Source organism: Neltuma alba, unplaced genomic scaffold, assembly GCF_004799145.2.
Source record: "Neltuma alba isolate B1F8T4 unplaced genomic scaffold, ASM479914v2 tig00012163_pilon, whole genome shotgun sequence".
In the NCBI taxonomy this organism is placed as follows: domain Eukaryota; kingdom Viridiplantae; phylum Streptophyta; class Magnoliopsida; order Fabales; family Fabaceae; genus Neltuma; species Neltuma alba.
The window spans coordinates 398,206-418,152 of NW_021636710.1; the positions used below are offsets into that span (position 1 = coordinate 398,206).

Consider the following 19,947-nt stretch of genomic DNA (forward strand, 5'->3'; position numbering starts at 1 on the left):
CCTCGTTAGTTTTAGATTCTGTATTACCATGCACGTCTTTGCCGTTTCTTAACGGGTTTGTCAAATAAGGATTCAATGGCATTGCTTCTTGCCGTAGAGATCGTTCACAAAACCTCACCGTTGCAAAGGTTTGGGATTTCTTATGACGCATGTAATGTCAGAGGTTCTTGTTCGTTTTACCAAGTGACTTGCCCCTAAGATCTTAGGGTGGGTTACGTAGTATTTCCAATTTACCATACGAGTTAACTATTATTTTAATCTAATTAATTGAGTACTGAAAATTGGAAGTTAGGTTACATTTATTTCACGGAAAAAAATAATATAAAAGCTATAATATTCACGGTTTATACAAGTGCAACCATAAATCAAAGAATGTTAAAATACGAAAGCTATAACGCGCATTAAGAAATCTAACTAGCAACCAATATACTTGATTTTGAACAATTTACAAATATAGTAAATAAGCTGCTTAGAGGCCACCGTAATGAAATTCTATTAAAAATCTTGAAGCTCACAATTGGAAGGAAATGAGAGCAAAGAAGAGAAATAAGGCAGACGACAAAGTAAAGATGCTGAAGAGCTGTGCCCAGTGATCACGTCGTATGAGCACTGTGTGTCCGTGAAGCCCATATTCCAAACACAAGAAACCAGAAAATGAACAAAATTGCCCAGTAACGTGCAGGTCCATACTTGATTCTGGTAAGCACGAACTGCAACAACCAAAAGCATACAATAATTAGTTTCCTATCGAACCAAAAATTGGAAATTATTACAGCTTTGCTCCAATTGCCCGTATTCAATCGTGCACAAGTTTCCTACTTGAAAGAATGCAAGAAGAGGACCAAAGATTGTTCATGGTGCACTTACAAAGCGGAAGAAAACCACAACCGTTAAAGCGCAAATGCCTCCAAGTAAGATATGAAGACCACTTCTTGCAGTTTTCTGCACAATACATAAAATGGAATCACACATATGCTTCCAATATATTGCTAAAAAATAGGGACACAACAGCCAATATGTACAAGTACAGGTCCTGAACCTAGTATCCACCCTTTTTCCTAAGATCCTGCCTCTTGTGTCCACGAGAAGTAAAACAGAAGAAATACGAAACAGGCTTAACTCATCCCACAAACTATAAGAATATCCTTAATTCCTTATTACCCTAAGACGTCCTCGCTTCTCAAAATTGGATGTGTATGCATCCATACAGACATCTCCATCCACAGATCCATGCATTTTTGTATCTTCAATCTTCACATGTAAAGTAGTGGTTAACAAATCTCACACAGAAAGCTTCAAGGTTGAATGTTTAGACTATATCCCACTCAATCCAATGTTTCTAAGGGCGAGCGTGAGCTGATGAAGATGTGGCAGTGATATGACCAATGCAGATGACCAGTCTAATTGGCACTCAAAATTCATCATCCAACATGTGAATTAGAAATAAATAAAATTGACACCTAATTCGCTAGATGTCATCATTACTACATGCACTTCAATCTCTTATAAGAGCAAGTAGAAGTACGAAAGTACCAAGTATAAACCAGAAACCTAACTCGACCATTCAAATATATTTCCATTGGCAATTTCTCCTTCCTATAGCTCAAAAGTCTTCAAATATGCAGTGGCAAAAGACCAAGAGTTGACTAAAAAACTGCAGAACACTGAGGTTGCTACATATCACAGAACTTAAGAGTCAATTTCAAAAACCAAAAACAAGTTTCAAGTGAGTGGTGTATTAAACAAGAGTGATGATACAATATGAATTCTCATGACACCTAATTATAATAAGGAATGAGATGCCATCAAATCCCCATAGCTGAAGAATATATAGTATCAATCTAAAAATCTCAACCCTCTGATGAGCTCATTAGTCCCATGTCCTGTACATACCCATCATACTTTTCATTTTGAATTCAGCTACATGATTTTTACTCTCCCAACGCCCCAAAAAAAAAAAAAAAAACAACAACAACAAAAAAAACAAAAGGAAAAAAACTGGAAATATACTAAATGGACAACAGAAATCTTCTTATATGAAATTGATAGTAACAAGTAACTAGAAACCAATTAAATAAACATTTGACCTACCAGATCAAGAGACGCAAAATTAATTGACAGGCTCCACAGGCTATGTTGAGCCAACTGAAAGTGACATTATGCATTACTAATAAAAGTGTGCTTCACTATTTCATGCATGGACAGAATCGAGAATTTCCCATGTGAAAATGCCAACATGTTTAGGTTCTACTGCATTGGGGTAGGGTGGCATAAATAAGAGTAGTGACCAAGATTTGAACTTTCCTCTAGATGTAATGAAGAAAGCATGCTTAGGTTCCTATGCCATCCTAATAGACCAATTCAGTATCGCATATACCTTTCCAACACGAGGAGCTATGAGCCATGCAAGGGTGACAGTAAGTAGCCCAGTAGCAAGCAGGATCCCAGTATACCAGTATTAGCATGAACTTGAGAAAGACTGGGTTGCCCAATGGCAGTTCTTTCCCTCAATGCTTCATACTCTTTCAAAGAAGCAACAACCTTATTGATGTCAGCAATTCTGATATTTTTTGCCACATTTCCACATATTTCACAGACGGTGGATCCATGATTGACGAACCATTTAAGTGCACAAGCATAGTGTACTGCAGCAAGGTCATTTTTACAACAACAGCCAAGTTCAATAAGAGTGTCTTGATGAGAAAGACCCATTTCTAAATCAGTTTTGCAAATGTAAACCTCCCCATCAGGGCTTACAAACTCCACAACCCCAGATTTACTTCCAACATTTCTTTTAAGAGATGCACTTTTGGTAATTTCCTCGCGATCTGACCTTTCTGCAACATTACATACATCAGACTCCAAAACTGGAGCGATGCCCAAGAATTCTAGAGCAGCATCTCCCCTCTTATCGGATTCAGCACACTGGCATACACGACAGTTCAGCCTTGCCCAACTTGTCTCCTTCTCAGGACTATGTTGAGAGTGAGATTCTAAATCCTCAGACTCAACATTTGAGGGACTATCATTGCTGACTTCTTCCTTCACCATTTCTGACGAACTTTCTCTGTCCAGTTAAATGGCTGAGTGCTTAAATTCAAATATACAATTTGAGATTTAAGATTATCAGACCATTATGTTTCAATAGGATTCACTTAGTCAAGTTCATGAGGGCAGCTTAAGCATTGAGAATTGTGATCAACAAGAGATCAGGTTCTGACATTTTGAAAGCAGAACAAACACACAAGAAGCTTTTAGCATACTACAAGTCGTTGGAGTAAGTCCAAGAGATGAACTTATATCCAATCTACATGACCACAGAAATCTCGATGCTGCTAATCCAAGCCTTCTATTACCTGAGATACAATGAAATCCCCCATTAATAATCTGAATAATGAATTATGAGGGCGTCTAAAAGTTCAAAAAAAATAGTCGCCCGTGAGCAGCACTTCCTGTTAAAAGGTTGATAAAAGACTCACTTACTTGAGATTGAAAATAAAAGTCTTGGGAACTAAAAATAACTTGGGTGTTTGTTTAAGACCTACCGAAAATGAGTATAGGTGAAGCTGTGCGAAGGAAAATTGTTATATAGGAGATGAAGGAATACATTCAGAACTAGAACTTTCGTGTGGTCCAGTGGAGATAACATGGGGTAAATCGTGTCTTCGGTTCAAATCCCATTGCCATGATTTATTCGTAAAGAAAAATAACTCTCAGAGTATAAAACCTCTTTATTCCACTATATGCCAATATTTTCTTTCATAACACATTCTGAGATTCACTTATACCAAATACACCCTAGCTCAAAACGTAAATGTCGATCCCAACCTCCATATTCAAATAAAACAATTGTTTTGTAGTAAAGAAAAAAAGGACGATCGTAAAATTGAGAATGGCGAAAAGAAACTTCCCTTCCGTAGATTAGTTACACCCGCATAATCACGAACTCAAGATATAACAATAAACTTTGGATAAATACACAATGAATCATTACATGAGCAAAGCCCAGAAGACGCAAATCTATCAGAGAAAAAGGTGATAGCTTACACCCAAAAGAGGTCCCAGAAGTGATTAATAATCCAGATCATCATGACATAACTCAGAAAATTACAACAGTTGAACGAACAGCAGTAAATGAATCGAAATGAAAAAAAAAATACAGCAGCGGGAAAGCTTTCTGTTTACCTGGAATTTTGGAAATAGGACGATGAAGCTGGACTGGAGAAGCAAAGCAAGCTAACAGCGATTAGATTCGTCTCTCCTGAACTCGAATCCAACGCGTTATCTTCCTGTCACTGTAGCCGTCAGTTTGTTTGTATGATCTACTCAGTAAATAGATTATTACTGTGGACTCTTCCAGTGAAATCGATTGGACAGAACGGTGCGAGAAAAATGAAGATATGCATTGCGGGTCTACTGTTCGTTTCCCACCTGCTTTCACCATTTCGAACCACCGAAATAAATAAATAGTACGAGTAATAGTTTATTTATTTCACGTTGTTATTATTACTATCATTGCCGGCTTGTTGTTATTGCTATTTAGGAAGTTAATTTTTCCCCTCCATTATCAATTTATCATCCACAATAATAACGACGAACTTAATTGGAAGCCAACTTTGTGGTTGTTTGGAGTTGTTTAATATAAGTAGTTTTAAATATTTTATATATGTTGAGACAAAATTCTTCTTGTATATTTAATTTGTATTCTGCAAATTATTATTAAAAATTTATTTTAAAAGTTCCTACTGGCATTTTAAATAAGCCTGAATTCATGTTTCATCTGTTTTCTCCTTCTTTTTTTTCCTTTCAATTCAGGCATCATATATTTTTTTAAATAGGTTTTGAACTATGAACACAAAATCTCATATTCCTCTGGTCCTTAATATAGGACTCAATTGTTAAGTTGGTTTTGGTCCTAAATATAAGACTCATTTCTTATATTTATCAATTTTCTTTAAATTATCCTTATGGATACTCCCTCAACTATAATCAAGTAGAAGAGGGAGATGGGGCATTAGAAAAGATGATTATGGTGTTTTAGGAAAAACATGTCATATTTCTTATAATTAATTAACTTACCTAACTTTCTTAATCTAATCAAATTAGTTAAATGAGTCTTATATTAAAGACCGGAAGAGTACTAAAGAATTATTTGAAGATGATACAGTCCCAGACAATTCAAAGAAAAGCTTCTATAATTGGGAGTGACTCATTCATTGAATGTGAGGGAGGCAGAGACAGAAAAGGACCGGAAGACAAAAGAGGAGGGGAAGAAGATTATACTACCTCCGATCCTAATTATAAGAGTCAGTTGACTAATTTGAGGAGATTAAGGAAATAAGTTAAGTTAGTTATTTTTTCTAAATAAGTATTGTCTTTCCTAAAATATTCTTATTAATCAAGTATATTAATTAGAACTATTATTGTTAGAAAGGCTACTTTGAAAAAAAATGTATAAATATGAGAGACAAAGTAGATTGAGATATTATATTTAGAACCAAAATAAAAATTAAACAGGATCTTATATTAAAGACCGGAGGAAGTATGTTAAAAGAAAAGAGATTAGGAGGCGTGAAGTGAAGGATTATTAGAGAACAAGAATATCGGAATGTACGAAGACAAAGCCACCTGATTCCTTGCAACTTCTCATGCGGGCGAATTGAATGATAAAGTGCGACCAACTAACAGTTTGTAGAGCACGCAATGCTTTCTGCGGCTTCGAAAGCATCTCAAAATCCACCCATCTCAACATCGTAATAATGAAAGAATAATATTTATCCACGCTCATCCATCCAATATGCAATCTAAAAGTCTTGCACATCACGAATAACTGATTTTTTATTCTTTTTGATCAAAGATGAAAAATTTTGTTAGAATATCTAATTGTGGGTGAACTTGAGTTGATATGAAAAATCTCCAATCACATAACGATACACGTGTATGCACGCATACATAACAAAGTGAAAGAACATAATTTTGAGTTAAGATTCAAAGCGCAAGACAGGTTTTTCTTCACTCTTCAGCATCATTCTTAGTTTTGAGTTTCACTACTCATTCTTAGTAAAAATCTCAACTTTTAACTACATCAGCGTAAAAAATTAAAAATCCTACTACTGGGACTTACTTTAAGTGTTAAATAAATACTGCTTTTAACGAAGTTTCTAACAAGAACGTGGTTTGATTTACCTCGTCCATAGAGATTGAAATTTCTAATTTCTAATATTTTGAAAACAGAAAACTATGATTGTCACTAACTTGATATTGTTATGAGTGCGGAAAATGAAAATACCGTGTCTTTTCTTTTTTTTCTTTTTTTTTTCTTTTGGTGATCTAAGGTGAGTGACCCGCGATTTCCTCCGGTATCCAACGTCTTTTCCTGAGTCCTGGCCTTCTAAACTGGACCAGGTAACCCGGGGCAACTAATCCGGAGCGGGGTTGGTTTTTTAGGCACGCTCATTTTAAGGTGCTTTGCACTAAAGGCAGTAAACCCCTCCCAACAAGCGCGGCTCCAGGTTTGAATTCTCGTCCGCCTGGGGTGTGTCAGGTGCCTTTACCACTGCACCCAACGCTTGTTGGTTTCTTTTTTTTCTTTTTCACCACACCGAAACTCATTTTCCGATGGGGTGAAAATATATTGACTAATTGACGAACAGACAGGGAAGAGAAAAGATTAGTAGCAATTGTTTAAAGAAAAGAAAGGCATCACGAGCCAAAATCGTGGAAAGTTTCATAGAAAAAATAACAGCACGTTCATTATTGACATATTGACAAGGAGGCAGGAAAAAAAAAAGTAGTGGTTGATTAAGGAAAGGGAAAGGGCATGACAAGACAAAATCATAGAAAAATAATACAACTCTGATTCTTAATATAAAATCTATTTAACTAATTTAATCAGATTAAGAAAGCTAGATCAATTAGTTAATTATAAAAAATATGATACTACCTCAGGTCTTTAATATAAAACCTTGTTTGACTTTTATTTTGGTTTTAAATATAAAACCCTAATTCACTTTATCTCTAATACTTATGTATTTTTTTAAAATAGTCATTCTAATAATAGTAGTTCTAGTCAACAAACTTAATTAGCAAAGATATTTTAAGAAAAGCAACACCTATTTATTACAAATAACTAACTTAACTTATTTTTTTAATCTCCTCAAATTAGTTAATTAGCTCTTATAATTACGACCGGAAGTAATATATTTTTCCTAAAACACCATAATCATTTTTCTTAATATCCTCCTTCGTTTTTCTACTTGATTATGGTTAAGAGAGTATACATAAAGGTAATTTAAGAAAAATTGATAAATATAAGAAATATATTTTATATTTAGATCAAAATTAACTTAACAATTTGATCCCATATTAAGGACCGGAGGAGTAGAACACAAGGATCATCGACTCATGTTCAATTCCTGAAATTGAGGGCCAAGTCGCCATGGATTTGGCTACTTTCCTGCGTCAAAATTCTGTCACAATCAATTACAACGACAGAAAAATGTTCAACTAAAAGAATGCCATGTCAATGGAAAAGATCTGTCAAAAATAATCTAATTCCATCTGGATGACTAATAACTTGACTCAGATCTCCACTGATGTGAAGCAATATTTTTCAGTACAATAATATTACATGGTCAGAGGAAACTACGTGAGTTCCCTTTCAGAGGAAACGTATTGGATGCTATAATGAATATTATAAGCTCTGGGAGTCTTAACGAAATACGAGATTGTACAGTGGAAATCAGGATATACATATGATTCCAGTAGCTTAATCAACACCATTTTTATTCCCTCCAATGGATTCCATTGGCATATCATTGTAGCTCAAGCTGTGGCATCCATTGCAGAGTAGAAGATCTTTTTGACTGCACTAGGCCAGGAACCAATGAAGGTAAGCCATTCGAACTTGGGATCCCGAATGAGTTCCAAGTGCCCGAATGTTGAGCACAATCTGATCTGTACTTGTATCTCCAGGGAAAACCTAACCATGAATCATGATACATGAACAATTCCATCCACTATTCGTTCTCAGCCACAAGACACAAAGTGGTTATTAATCATGCGAGTCAGGTGGTGCTTTGGAGTTTCCCAAAGACAGAGAATCCTGGTGTAGGTATCTAATAGAAAGCTGTGTGTGTGTGTGTGTGTGTTTTATTTCACATAGAATTCTCACAACTCCTAAATGCACACAAGAAGTGTTCAAAGAAAATCTGAGAAATAGGCTGAACTGATATAAATTTTTATATTTCCATCAAATAAGATACAATTTTATGATAAGCATATCACGACTTAAAAGTGATGGAACAAACTGCATTACCTTAGTTACGCCTAGACTTTTGCTGTGAAGGGTATCCAGGCAACATCATTCCACCATCTTTCCTTCTCAACTGTTCAACAAAGTCAGCAAGAACATCATTAGAGAAAATAATGAAAATTCAGAGCCCACCTCCCCCTTTTCCTCCCAATAGAAACATGGGAAAACAAAACACTGAACCTGCTGCTGCTGATGAGCCTGTGCAACACCTCGTGGCATAGGGATGCTAGAATTCATTCCACCACCCATCCCCGCCTGGGATGCAAGATTATAAGCTTGCATAGGTGGCATCCTTTGCATGCCAACAACATTCATTGGCCGAGGGACAGGTCTATTTGATACATGACCGCCTGTCATGTTACCAGAAACAGCATTTCCAGATGAAACCTGACTCAAAGAATAGAAAATAAGCATACGCTTCCTGAGGTGTGAAGTAGAGAATGTTTATATTTGTGCATCAATGTGAATGCGCACACGCTTGCAAAATTTCAATTACGTAAATTAGTCTTTACGTGAGCAAGCACTTCTTCAGAAAGTCAAGGAAACTGTAATTTCAGTAAGGATCCATGTGATCAAATGCGCCCAAGTCAAGAAGCATATGTATGATAGGCCCAGGTAATTAACATCACATATACAATGTGATCTTATTTTCTCAAGGCTGAAGCGGACTGCAACAGTTACGGATTATAAAAGTACTTGGTCCATCCACTCTTTGGAAGTCACAACGAATCATATCAAGGCTTCATAATTTGCTGTGGAGTTGGAGAGAAGAAGATATGGCAATGAGGTGTTATCGTTTAAAAAACAGCTTTTACTAGAGATAGATTTGGTTATTTCTTCATGGAAACAAGGTTTTAGAAGTAGCTCCAAGCGGGAACGTTGTAAAGCTCCATCACATTCCTCATCAACTTAAACTTGAATAGCCTCAAACCTGATTGCCCACATTAGCTAAAAATTATCTGCATTTTATACACTGAAATTTTATGTCGTTACAGTGCTGGAAGGATCAGGCTGTAAAAAGCTAAACGAAGAAGCAATTCCTGATATATACTTCGCTTCTCTAAATATGCACAGAACTAGCATATCAAAGTTCCGACATTGAAATAGTATTGCAATTTAAAAAAAAATGTTGTTGCATACCGGTTGAGAAGGTTGCAAATTGGTTGTCCCTTCAAAATCTATTGTTGTATCAACTGGACGAGTGGGATAATTCACAATTTTCTCTCCAGGTTGGCAGGGCACAAGAGCACTGAGAAATGATAACGTCTAGTTAAAGTAAATAAATTTTAAGGAATACACGCTTCAATCTATTAAGCCAAACTAAAATTACTTATCTATAGAAATGAAAAGTAACCAGCAGTGATTAAAAAGGAATTACCCAATAAAAACATAGCATAAAATATCAAAATAAAATTAAAAACGAGGAGAAGAAAGGCCTTACTTCCGCCCAGGTAGTGGTTCCATTTTGAAATACCTGGTTAAGAAACATAAATGATTAAAAGATGATAGATGAAATAATAAAAAGAAACTAATTATATGACCAATAACATCTAAGAAGCTTGACAATTTCCAAAAATAGAGGTTGATCACAAAACGAACAATAAAACTACAGACATAAAACCATTAAAAAAAAAAATCGTAATAATTCAGCCTTTCTTAGAGTTTAGCCATTTCAATACGTAAAAATCACAAAAGAATAGCCAAGTGAAAAAGAGAGGGCCTTACTCATGTTCCAAAGCTTGTGCCGCCGTTATCCGCTTTCGAGGATCATATCTGCACATGAAAAGCAAATAAATGAATTTCTTCATTAAAACAGCAAACTGTGCATCACACACAGATAATACAAGGAAAAAAAAATCATTACAAAGTCGACGCAAAAAGAAAGCGTACTCAAGCATCTTTGATAGGAGATCGTAAGCAGGACTTTTTGGAGGTAGGTGTACAACATTACAAAGGCTAGTGTTGTCACTGTTGCACGCAAACATCAAAGGAATTCCCATTGCTTGTGAGGAAGGAGAAACAAAAGTACGAAATAGTATTATCCTACATTTTTTTTACTTTCTGAATACTATACTTATATGCATGTGACGCAAAAATTAATGACAAAATGTCACCTAAAGTATTGTCAAAAGATCTTACTATTTGTGCCCTTGTATACGCTGAAGATCTTGTTGCCAATGGGGAAGATATGCTAGGGTAGGCCACTTTTCTGATGTGGGATGGCCTGGCACAGTAACAATGTCCAATGATATAACTCTGAAATATTCATAAAAAATATGAATAAACCAAGCAGAAAGAAAGAAAAACTAAAGCAGATGAGTTACCTAAAACCTTAAATATCTTGTCAAGTTGATCAAGCTGCATAATTGGCACAAGGATTTTATAGAATTAGAATCCAAAATGGACAAGGTAATACCAATATAAATATTAAATATCACAGCATGACAGTGACAACCATCAAAAAATAGAATCAGAAAGCTAAAGGTTAGTGAATGACAACCTGAAATGGATTGGGTGTGGCTTTGACTTCTGCTCCTTGGAATAGTGGCTTTAGTGTCAACAGCTCAGCAAAAATGCATCCAACAGCCCACATATCTATATGACTATTTAAGGACAAATGACTGGTTACTTTTTAAATTAGAATCTGAAAGCAAACATTACAAAAGCATACAACTTCTCTGCTGGCTCCTTGACTGCCGAGAAAATTAGAAAACAAGAACGTTAAACTAAAAGGATACCAACAGCACTGGTATAATGTTTTGCCCCAAGAAGCAACTCAGGTGCACGATACCATATGGTAACAACAACCTGCACGTTATTATTCTCTCAGTCTAGTAAAACGAAAGATATCATCTAAGTGAAAGCGCAAAGTAACACAAATCCACAGCTAATTAATGATAGATAGAACACAGTTGGATTACTTATTCTCCTATGCTAAGGCATGCCAACAAAATTGGTACATGAACACAGCTCTAAATAATGTTTCATTTTATTTCAACATTCATAAAGTATATTTATTTTGTACAAGTAAAAAGGATGCCTCATACTCCATTTTCAGATAATGGCTTTAAAGGGGCTTGATATATCCTTGCAAGTCCAAAGTCAGCAATTTTAACAACTCCGTGTTCCTCTCCTTCACCCATAACCTGGTCATAGAAATTTTAAGTACAGAAATAAGTAAGTAGACTTAGATATTTAAAAAGAAAAAAATGAAAAAGTGTACTAAACACAAGGGAACCAAAGGGAGGTTGAAATGAAAATGGCAACATATAACAGAAAAAGAATACGTAAGTATACAATGATAAGGCAGCTGGAGGCATACCAATATATTTGATGGCTTAAGGTCTCGATGAATTATCCAATTACTGTAGCATAAATGAAATATGTTGAGGCCATTTATGTGAAAAAAACTGAAAAGGGATCATTTTCAATGTCATAAAAGAATACTCACCTATGCAGATAGTTTAGTCCGTTGAGCAACTGCCAAAGTAATGACTTAACAGTATATTGATTAATAGAATGGTTGACCTTGTCCCTATGATGCCGAATGATTTCCTTGCAATCATAATAGCAAGTTTTACATTCAATTTGTCTAACAAGCAAAATAGATTTCTTTCTACGGATACATTTATTCCTAGAGAGACTATAAAAACTGGGGCTATAGTAATAATATAAAATTCATACTAGGGCTAGAACCTTGAGCATCTGTGTAATGCAGGAAATTGAGTTACTGATTTACTTAAAAAAATCCAAGTGTCATAAAACAAACACTACAAAGTAGAACACACGTCTTTTAAAGTAAAATCTAGGTCTAATTTCCAGGGGTACATCAGAATGTGAGGAGACAGACGTCATACCAAATATCAGAGAATACATATTTCATCAGATCTTTTTTGCAGAGTTCCAAAAGAGATGAGATTTTTAATTTAACTACTTAATTTTGAATTCACACCAAATAATAGGCACCCTTTACAATTATACTTACATAAAGGTCATGCTCAGCATAATCAAAAGCTAGGTACAGAGACATATCGGCATGGTTGATGTGAACATTCACAAGCTTCACAACATTTTCATGCGTTATCTCCCTGAGTAACTGCAGCATAAAAGAAATTACTGGAAATTAACACTCTAGGCACCGGACCAGCGAAAATGATAACAATCAGGAGAAACAAAAGATTCTTAAAGTAAGTCTCCGGATTGCATTCCAAATATTTGATTTGTCATATGAGGTTGGAGGAGACCAAGGTCCATATAAACCCCAATAAAAATCCTATACTTCCAACATGGGACTCAAGCCCAATGCCATGCAATTGGGGTCCATACCATACCGGTATACCACCATGCTTGGCAGCCCTAGCATCCACGCAGGCTCCTGCTAACTATCTAGCCTCAGTTTCACATCACAAAGTTGGTGTCACTACATGCCCCACAAATTTGCAATTGGAAGGAGGTCGACAGTTATTTAGGAGAGCCATGCTCTCGTGTGTGGTTTGAGTGCCAAAATTTCCTGAAAAACCCATGTTAGAATCTCGTACTTCTAATATGAGACTCAAATCTCATATTTGTCAAATTTGCAATTGGTATAGCATCAATATGTTTCCCAATTAGCATTAAATTTTCCCTATTTTGTTAAGTAAAATAAAAATATCCACCATTCCATGGCTGACAGAGTGAATAGTAAATCAGACGTCGACACAATATCGGTCGATTTTGTTTCCAAATGGAGTACATGAAATAAAAGAGCAAGACTGTGAACCAAAAACAAAAAAAGGACAATATTTGTAGAACTAGTTCGTTTTTCCAAGGTTGGATAAGTGCATTACTTACAAATTTACAATAAAACAAAAAGGTACTATTTGTAAATTCGATATCAAAATCCCTCGGTGTTTCTTATTTCATTGACATCACTCCCAAATATCCCTTCATTACACAGCAACTGTAATTGAAGCAGCTAATGAAAAAGGCAAACTTAGGAAAGAGAGAAGGAAAGAGAAAGCCGACCATAATTTCACGGATAGCAGTGGGAGAGACTCCGTCTCCATCCTTGGACTGCTTGAATTTCTTGATGGCAATTGATTTTCCACGATTCGTGGCAGACTTGATCCTTGCGAGGAATACAAGACCATAGGTACCTTCCCCAATTTTCCCTATCAGATCGTACTGTTGTAGCCACTCAGGCTTATTACTGTTGTTGTTGTTGTTGGACCGATTGCTGCCGGTGGTAGTATTACCATCTCCCATGACTCCTCTCTTCCCCGCCCCAAATTTCCTCTTAAGCGGTCGCGCCTACTGCATAGGCTGCTTCTTACACAAAATTGAACGGGGCCAGTAAGAAAACTCCACCGTTATGAATAACAGATGGACCGGAATCACTGAAGGTAAATATTATGGTGTAGTTTAATATGTTTTTTGGATTTAATTTTGCATTAATTTTGGCTTATACTCCTATTTATAAGAGTTAGATAACTAATTTAAAAAAATCAAGAAAAAAAATTAAGTTAGTTATCGATAACAAATAAATATTGTCTTTCTTAAAATATCCTTACCAATCAAGTGTACTGGTTAGAATTATTATTTTGAGAAAAAAAATACATAAATATAAAAGACAAAGTGGATTAAGGTTTTATATTTAAGATCAAAATAAAATTCAAATAAGATTTTATATTAAAGACCAAAGGTAGTATATTTTTGAAAAAAATTCAAGCACTGACACAAATCATCAGATTAATTAATTAAATTATTAACTTTTTGTGGCTTAAATAAGTCTGCCAAATTTTCAATGATATTCTAAAATTGATTTATACTACCTTTGATCTTTAATATAAGACCTTGTTTAACTTTTATTTTGATCCTAAATATAAGACCTCAATTCACTTTGTCTCTAATATTTATGTTTTTTTTCCAAGATTGTCCTTCTAATGATGATAGTTCTAACCAACACTTTTGATTAACAAGAATATTTTAAGAAAAACAACACCTATTTATTACAAATAACTAACTTAACTTACTTTCTTAATTTTTTTAAATTAGTTAACTAGTTTTTATAATTAGGGCGGAGGAAGTATTTGCTGACATGCTAGTATTTTTTTTTCCCCCATCAGTCTTCTATGATTATTAAACGCTCATGATGTTTAAAACAGCTTCGTCCTCCCTTCCCATAAAAGTAAAATGCTCGTTCTGTTATTGAAGTGTCATACTCAAGATGAGGGCAACAAATTTAATAAAAGCATAAAAGAAAAGGTCCTACCGGGAGTCGAACCCAGGTCGCTGGATTCAAAGTCCAGAGTGCTAACCACTACACCATAGAACCTTTGCTGCTTGTACGGTCCACTTGTTTTTATTGAATGGTTTACTTCTACATTTTGACACTTCCCACCCCGCACAATCGCCCATGAATTGCCCGTTACCTTTCAGGCCAAAAAAAATTGCCCATTGCCTGTGTTTTTTTTTCCCCCCTTTCCGCCAACGTGATCAATCCAATTCGATTAGCTAAATATAAAATAATCAATCATTCATTCCAATTACTAAACAAGCCTAAAGAAACTCGTCAAAACTCCACGTTTAAAACTGCTTCACTTCAGTAATATTCCTATTCAAGGGCATTGTTTGGTTTCTTAGTACTTATGCAAGACTTGTATTGTACACAACCTCAGGCAGATATGAACGGATAAACAACTTAGATTTTTTTTTTTCGTTGAACTCCCCCCCCCCCCGGAAAAAAAAAACCGCAGCGTTTTTCAGTGTCGTCCTGCTCTGCTTACGCTCTTACTTCTGGGGGCCGACTTTCCAAAACCACTACGGCTTTTCTCAGAGGCAGTATATGGGTTTCTCGATATTGAAGACACAAAATCTCTTCTTTGGAAATTCAAATCGCTGTGGCGTGATTTTAAGAGTTGATCTGCACTTTTGGGACTCTGTTTAGCTTCACTAGTTAGCCCCACGGGTTTCTGAGAATCATGTGGGAGGTCTTCCAATGTTGCAAGAGACTCTAACCGCTGACCAAGAGATGCGATGGTTCTCTGGCACTCTGCAAGTCTACTAGCAGCCAGTGAAAGTTCCTTCTCCTGCAATAAAATCTTTCACAAATTAGAAAAACATTCGTACAACGTTTGCTGCAAAGCATAAACTCAATAACTATCACTTCTTTGAGCCGACTAATCAACAAATGCAAGTCCAACAAAGATTCTGACGTCCCACATATCAATATTACCACCAAATATTAACAGATCACAAACGTGCCTGAGGCTAATCAATTAACGTCAATTGACTGGCTATGCTCCTTATCAATCAAAAGACCATGATTATGCAGGTACATGCATGGCGGTCATGTTTAAGCATATGCACTTGACAAAGGCTTAAATTATGGAAATTTAATGTGTGGCAAACTAACCCGCTTTAACTTCAGCTCCTTAGTGATTCCTTCCCTATCCAGTATCTCGGCTTCTCTCTGAAGCTGAGCATCGTGCTTTATTCTTGAAAGTTCATCCTCCAACTTCTCACGCTTGGCATTATACTCAGCCGACAAAGCTCGCTCCTTCTGAATCTGTTCCTCCATTGAACCAATTTTTGAAACCAATTCTTGCACCTCAGTTTGAAGAACTGAGAGTTTTGATCCCGCTACCTCATTCTTGGTTTTAGCTTCCTCTAGTTCTTCATATGCTTCCTGATTTGATTTCATTGTGAGATCTAACTGAGTCTGAAGTTCTGCTATCTTCAACTCCGCATCCTTTGTTTGCATCTGTGATGCATGGAGCTGCTCTCGGCACTCAGTTAATTCCATCTCAACCCCAAGTTTATTAGTCTCCATCTTCTTTATTTGTTCCTCCAATTCAGAATTCCTATGAATCAAAGATTCCACATCAGTTTTGGCTGTGTTTTGGTCACTTTTAGGTTGATCTACTGACTGTTCTGTCTCAAGAAAACTGCTTCCACTCTCTGTGTCTGGCAATGCGGCAAGCCTTTCCATCTCAAGGAAATCATCCATGAGGTTAATCTCGATTGAAGCGGCCATACGATTTTTTCCAGCAGTCTTTTCATTCATAAATTGATCAAATTCAGTAACCAAAGCAGAAGCCCAAGAGTTAGAACGACTTGGCTCACATTCATTGGTATCATTTTCAACGGTATGCAGCCTCTCTCCACTTTCTGACAAGCTATCTGTGAAGGATTCTACAAAAACTGAGGAAGCAGTCAAAGACACGTGATCATTTGCAGAGCATGTTCTATGAGCTATGGCTTTTAGTCTCCTGTACTCAGCTTCGAGATTAGCGATCTTCATAATGCTTTCCAAATGTTGCTTGCTTGCTGTTTCAGCAGCTTTTGCACTTAAATCCTTCTCAGTGATCATGAAGTCGATTTCTTCAAGTCGAGATTGTAGCTCAAGTTTAAGGCCTGCATTCTCTTTCTCCACAGCCTCAAGTTTCTGTTTAAGATCACAGCTAATCGATGTAGTAGTTTCCACTTTTGCTGTTTGAAGCTGGGCCTCAAGCTCAGCAACTTTACCCTCAAGCTCTGATTTTTTTGATTCCCAGACGACAGAATTGTTCGCAACAGCTTCGTGGATCTTTTGCTCTTGCTCTTCTCTAGCTTGTCGAAGCTGCCCTGCACACTCCTTGAGCTCCATATCAAGTTGACTAACTCGTTCTTCAAGATGTGAATTGTTCTTCTTTGCAGCGTCAAGTTGTTGTTTAAAAGACAACACATCATCTTCAGCCTTCTCCCAGCCTAAATTTAACCAGAAGCTAACATCATGTAGTTCATTTCTTAATTTTCGAACTAAACAGAAGAAATGGAAGCGGCAACGGTGTCGTTTACGTAAATTCAACAATATCACCACAAACAAGAAAGTCAATAACAGACGCCAGTGAGCAGTTTGTTCATTCTATGAAATGCCAAATCAGGGCAAATAGATTGAGTGTACGAGTGACTATATTCTAACTAGAATTCAGTGATAATTGTGTTTTCAGGATTGGATTGACAAAAAGTAATGAGAGTAAAACTAGAAGACCTGATTAATAATCTTAAATGCGATGCCACAGCAAGTCCCAAACTGTTATTCATACATGATAAAAATGAGTTTCAGGATGTCTTTCATAATCTCCTAATTTGCTGCTTTATCAAGTCGTCTTTGAATGCTTTACATCAAATCAGCAGATAAATACCTGAGATTGCTTCCTCCGCAACATTTGCGTGCTGCTTTATCAAGTCTTCTTTGACACTAATGCTTAGGAGAGCAGCAGACAATTGTTCTTTTAGAATCTTTACATCGGTAACCTCTTCTTCATTCGATGCAACCTTAGACATGACGGCCGGTGATGTACTAGAAGTTTGGGTTGGATATGCCTTCAAAATCATGGCAAAAACATAATATCAGAATCTATTTCTCTGCGAATTTAGAATAATCAAAACAGCCACATGTATCATGCTTGATTGTAACTCAGTTACGGTAAAGACCTGTAAGCTTTAGGAAAGGGATCCTTAACTTGCAGAACAAGTGATATTCATTTGCATCTTGCCGAGACATTACAAACCATTATTTTCAGAAAGCCATACAGTAACCAGGAACATATGATTCAAGAAGACTCCTAAATTTGTTATTTTGCCACTGAATTAGCAAAGACAGTGATGGAGAGAAATATAATCTAACTTTGAAGAATCATGAACACTGAACAGAATGTTAAACAGAATCTGGCAATCTACCTATAGAAAAAGAAAGAAAAGAAAAAGGGGGGGGGGGAGAAAGAAAAAGTAGTCAATTGCAACTGTTATGCCACTGCCTGCCTGATCATCGAAGAACCTTTCCGAATGAGATGACATTGATCCCGAACTCTCTGTTTCGGCGAGACTCTTGTCAGATGATTTCCTGCGCCATAACCAACTCCGACGGTCCATCTACAATTTAAGCAAAATCAGCACCTCAATTAACTCGCAAATACTTTATCTGGAAAATCACTTCACAAACGCCATTGGCTGCAATCTCAGTCTTAGCTTTAAGTAAAAAGAAACCTAGACATTGTTCTGGCAATAGACATTGCATTCCAGTTTTGTCTAGCTAATGAATTTTGATCAGTACGTAAGCATGGAGTTAGAAAAATCTGTAAGCAACATCATGTAATCTGAACAAATTTGAAAATAAAAAGAAGGCGGTTGTCAGCTTTGCTTAGAATTCACTTATCAGCCCATCTAACTCCATTCTAACTTGAAACCGCCCAATATCACTGTTCATTCACGTGACACTAAAACATAAATCACAGTGCCCTTTTGAAGATGGAGGATGAAATGCTGTATTAAATGCCTATTACTTGAGACTCAAAATTCAAACAGCGTGATCGACGGGCACCTACCGATGCTAAGTGGTCCCATTTTCACGCGATGTCCTAATATCTCCGAAATCGGAATCCTAAAACCCCAACATCAAATACGAAAATACATTGAAGAACCCCACTAAAAACCGATTGAAATATTAGAAACAAAAGTGAGATACCTTAACAAACTGCAAGATCATGAAGCTGGAAATGAATGCAGAATCTGGGGAATGTCAGAGAAGAAGGAAAAAACATGTCGGGGTGACCCAGAAATAGCATCCAGAGCGTTTGTTTGCCATGGAAATAGAGACAAGAAGAAGGTAGGACCAATAGGATGAAGCGGCAGAAGGCTGTCTTGGAAAGTCCACAATGCCAGACAAATTTAACTTTTTGTTCAGAATGGAGATTTTGTAGGTAAATTTTTCTTCGGGGTTTCCAAAACCAGGAGGGCGTCATTCTCGCCCCATTGGTCGTTGAGTTTCACTGCCAGTGTACCACAATCATCCTGTTCCCTTGCGCAGTCATTGCAGAACATCACTGGGCTGATTATGGGGATATAGGAGCTGATAATAATAAATATAATATTTCAATCTTGTCTTTCCAGCTTGATTATCGCCGTAATAAATATAATATGTTAACGGGGTTTTTATATATTTTTAATTTTTAATCTCCATTTGATGTGATTCTCTCTGATTTACAAACTTTTATTGCTATAATTCACTCTCTAAAGTCTTACAACATTCATGCCGCAGGTGTATAATATTAAAAGAAGGATGTCATCTCATTCTCAATAAAAATACCTCATTTGTTTGATGACCTCTGTTATAAACAAAAATTACAATATTTTTTTCAATTATAACACACGCATTTATTACTGTTTTTCAAGAAAAGAATTGAATTCACAATGTTATATTTAAAAATACTTTAAAAAATTATTTAGCGTTATTGAGTAACAAACTAAGAAAAAATTACTACGTACCCTCGATCTTTAATTGAAAAAAGCCTAATTTAGAATTTGAACAATCTAAATTTTATATTAAAGAGAGGAAGTAATATGTAATATATAAATCACGAGGTGCTGTATGTGTATATCTCAAATTTCTATTGCTAATGTTCATGCAGGAAATAGAGTTGGTTAATTAAGCACCATGCATGAAGGGTCTCAATGTGAATCTCCAACTCCATTATACCGAAAAATCTCACCTGACGGGGCTTAAGGCCGTTGAGACAAGTGGAAGGTGTTCAAACCGCCAGTATCTTCCAAGGTTAGAGCGGGAATCAGCGAGCGCCAAGTAACTAACCTTGGACAAAAATGTCAATTACGAA

At 36.2% G+C, this 19,947-nt stretch overlaps 2 protein-coding genes, 1 non-coding gene and 1 pseudogene across 5 annotated transcripts; all 4 read right to left on the reverse strand.

Moving 5' to 3' along the window:
• Nucleotides 1–302: 302 nt before the first annotated feature.
• Nucleotides 303–4,402, reverse strand: LOC114723997 (uncharacterized; annotated as a pseudogene).
• A 2,992-nt stretch (nt 4,403–7,394) lies between these two features.
• Nucleotides 7,395–13,647, reverse strand: LOC114723971 (cyclin-dependent kinase E-1). The gene is made up of 16 exons (XM_028910237.1): nt 13,319–13,647; nt 12,300–12,410; nt 11,766–11,869; nt 11,637–11,679; nt 11,362–11,460; nt 11,053–11,122; nt 10,815–10,909; nt 10,639–10,672; nt 10,454–10,538; nt 10,205–10,282; nt 10,040–10,087; nt 9,756–9,788; nt 9,455–9,563; nt 8,495–8,701; nt 8,318–8,387; nt 7,395–7,981 (listed from the first exon to the last, which is right to left on the reverse strand). Exons 1-15 carry the CDS (start codon nt 13,556–13,558, stop codon nt 8,319–8,321), a joined length of 1,425 nt encoding a protein of 474 aa, XP_028766070.1. The 5' UTR covers nt 13,559–13,647; the 3' UTR covers nt 7,395–7,981; nt 8,318.
• Nucleotides 13,648–14,555: 908 nt separating this feature from the next.
• TRNAQ-UUG (transfer RNA glutamine (anticodon UUG)) lies at nt 14,556–14,627 on the reverse strand. The gene has a single exon. It is a non-coding gene; the product is annotated as a tRNA-Gln (tRNA).
• A 250-nt stretch (nt 14,628–14,877) lies between these two features.
• On the reverse strand, nt 14,878–19,093 carry LOC114723968 (filament-like plant protein). 3 transcript variants are annotated; one of them, XM_028910233.1, is made up of 5 exons: nt 18,801–19,093; nt 18,098–18,208; nt 17,479–17,659; nt 15,708–17,041; nt 14,878–15,381 (listed from the first exon to the last, which is right to left on the reverse strand). In XM_028910233.1, the coding sequence occupies exons 1-5, from the start codon at nt 18,819–18,821 to the stop codon at nt 15,055–15,057; spliced, it is 1,974 nt and encodes a 657-aa protein (XP_028766066.1). In that variant the 5' UTR covers nt 18,822–19,093; the 3' UTR covers nt 14,878–15,054. The 3 variants fall into 3 exon arrangements, with proteins under 3 accessions (XP_028766066.1, XP_028766067.1, XP_028766068.1); XM_028910234.1 differs by lacking the exon at nt 18,801–19,093 and adding an exon at nt 18,323–18,446; XM_028910235.1 differs by lacking the exons at nt 18,098–18,208; nt 18,801–19,093 and adding an exon at nt 17,800–18,069.
• Nucleotides 19,094–19,947: the final 854 nt, after the last annotated feature.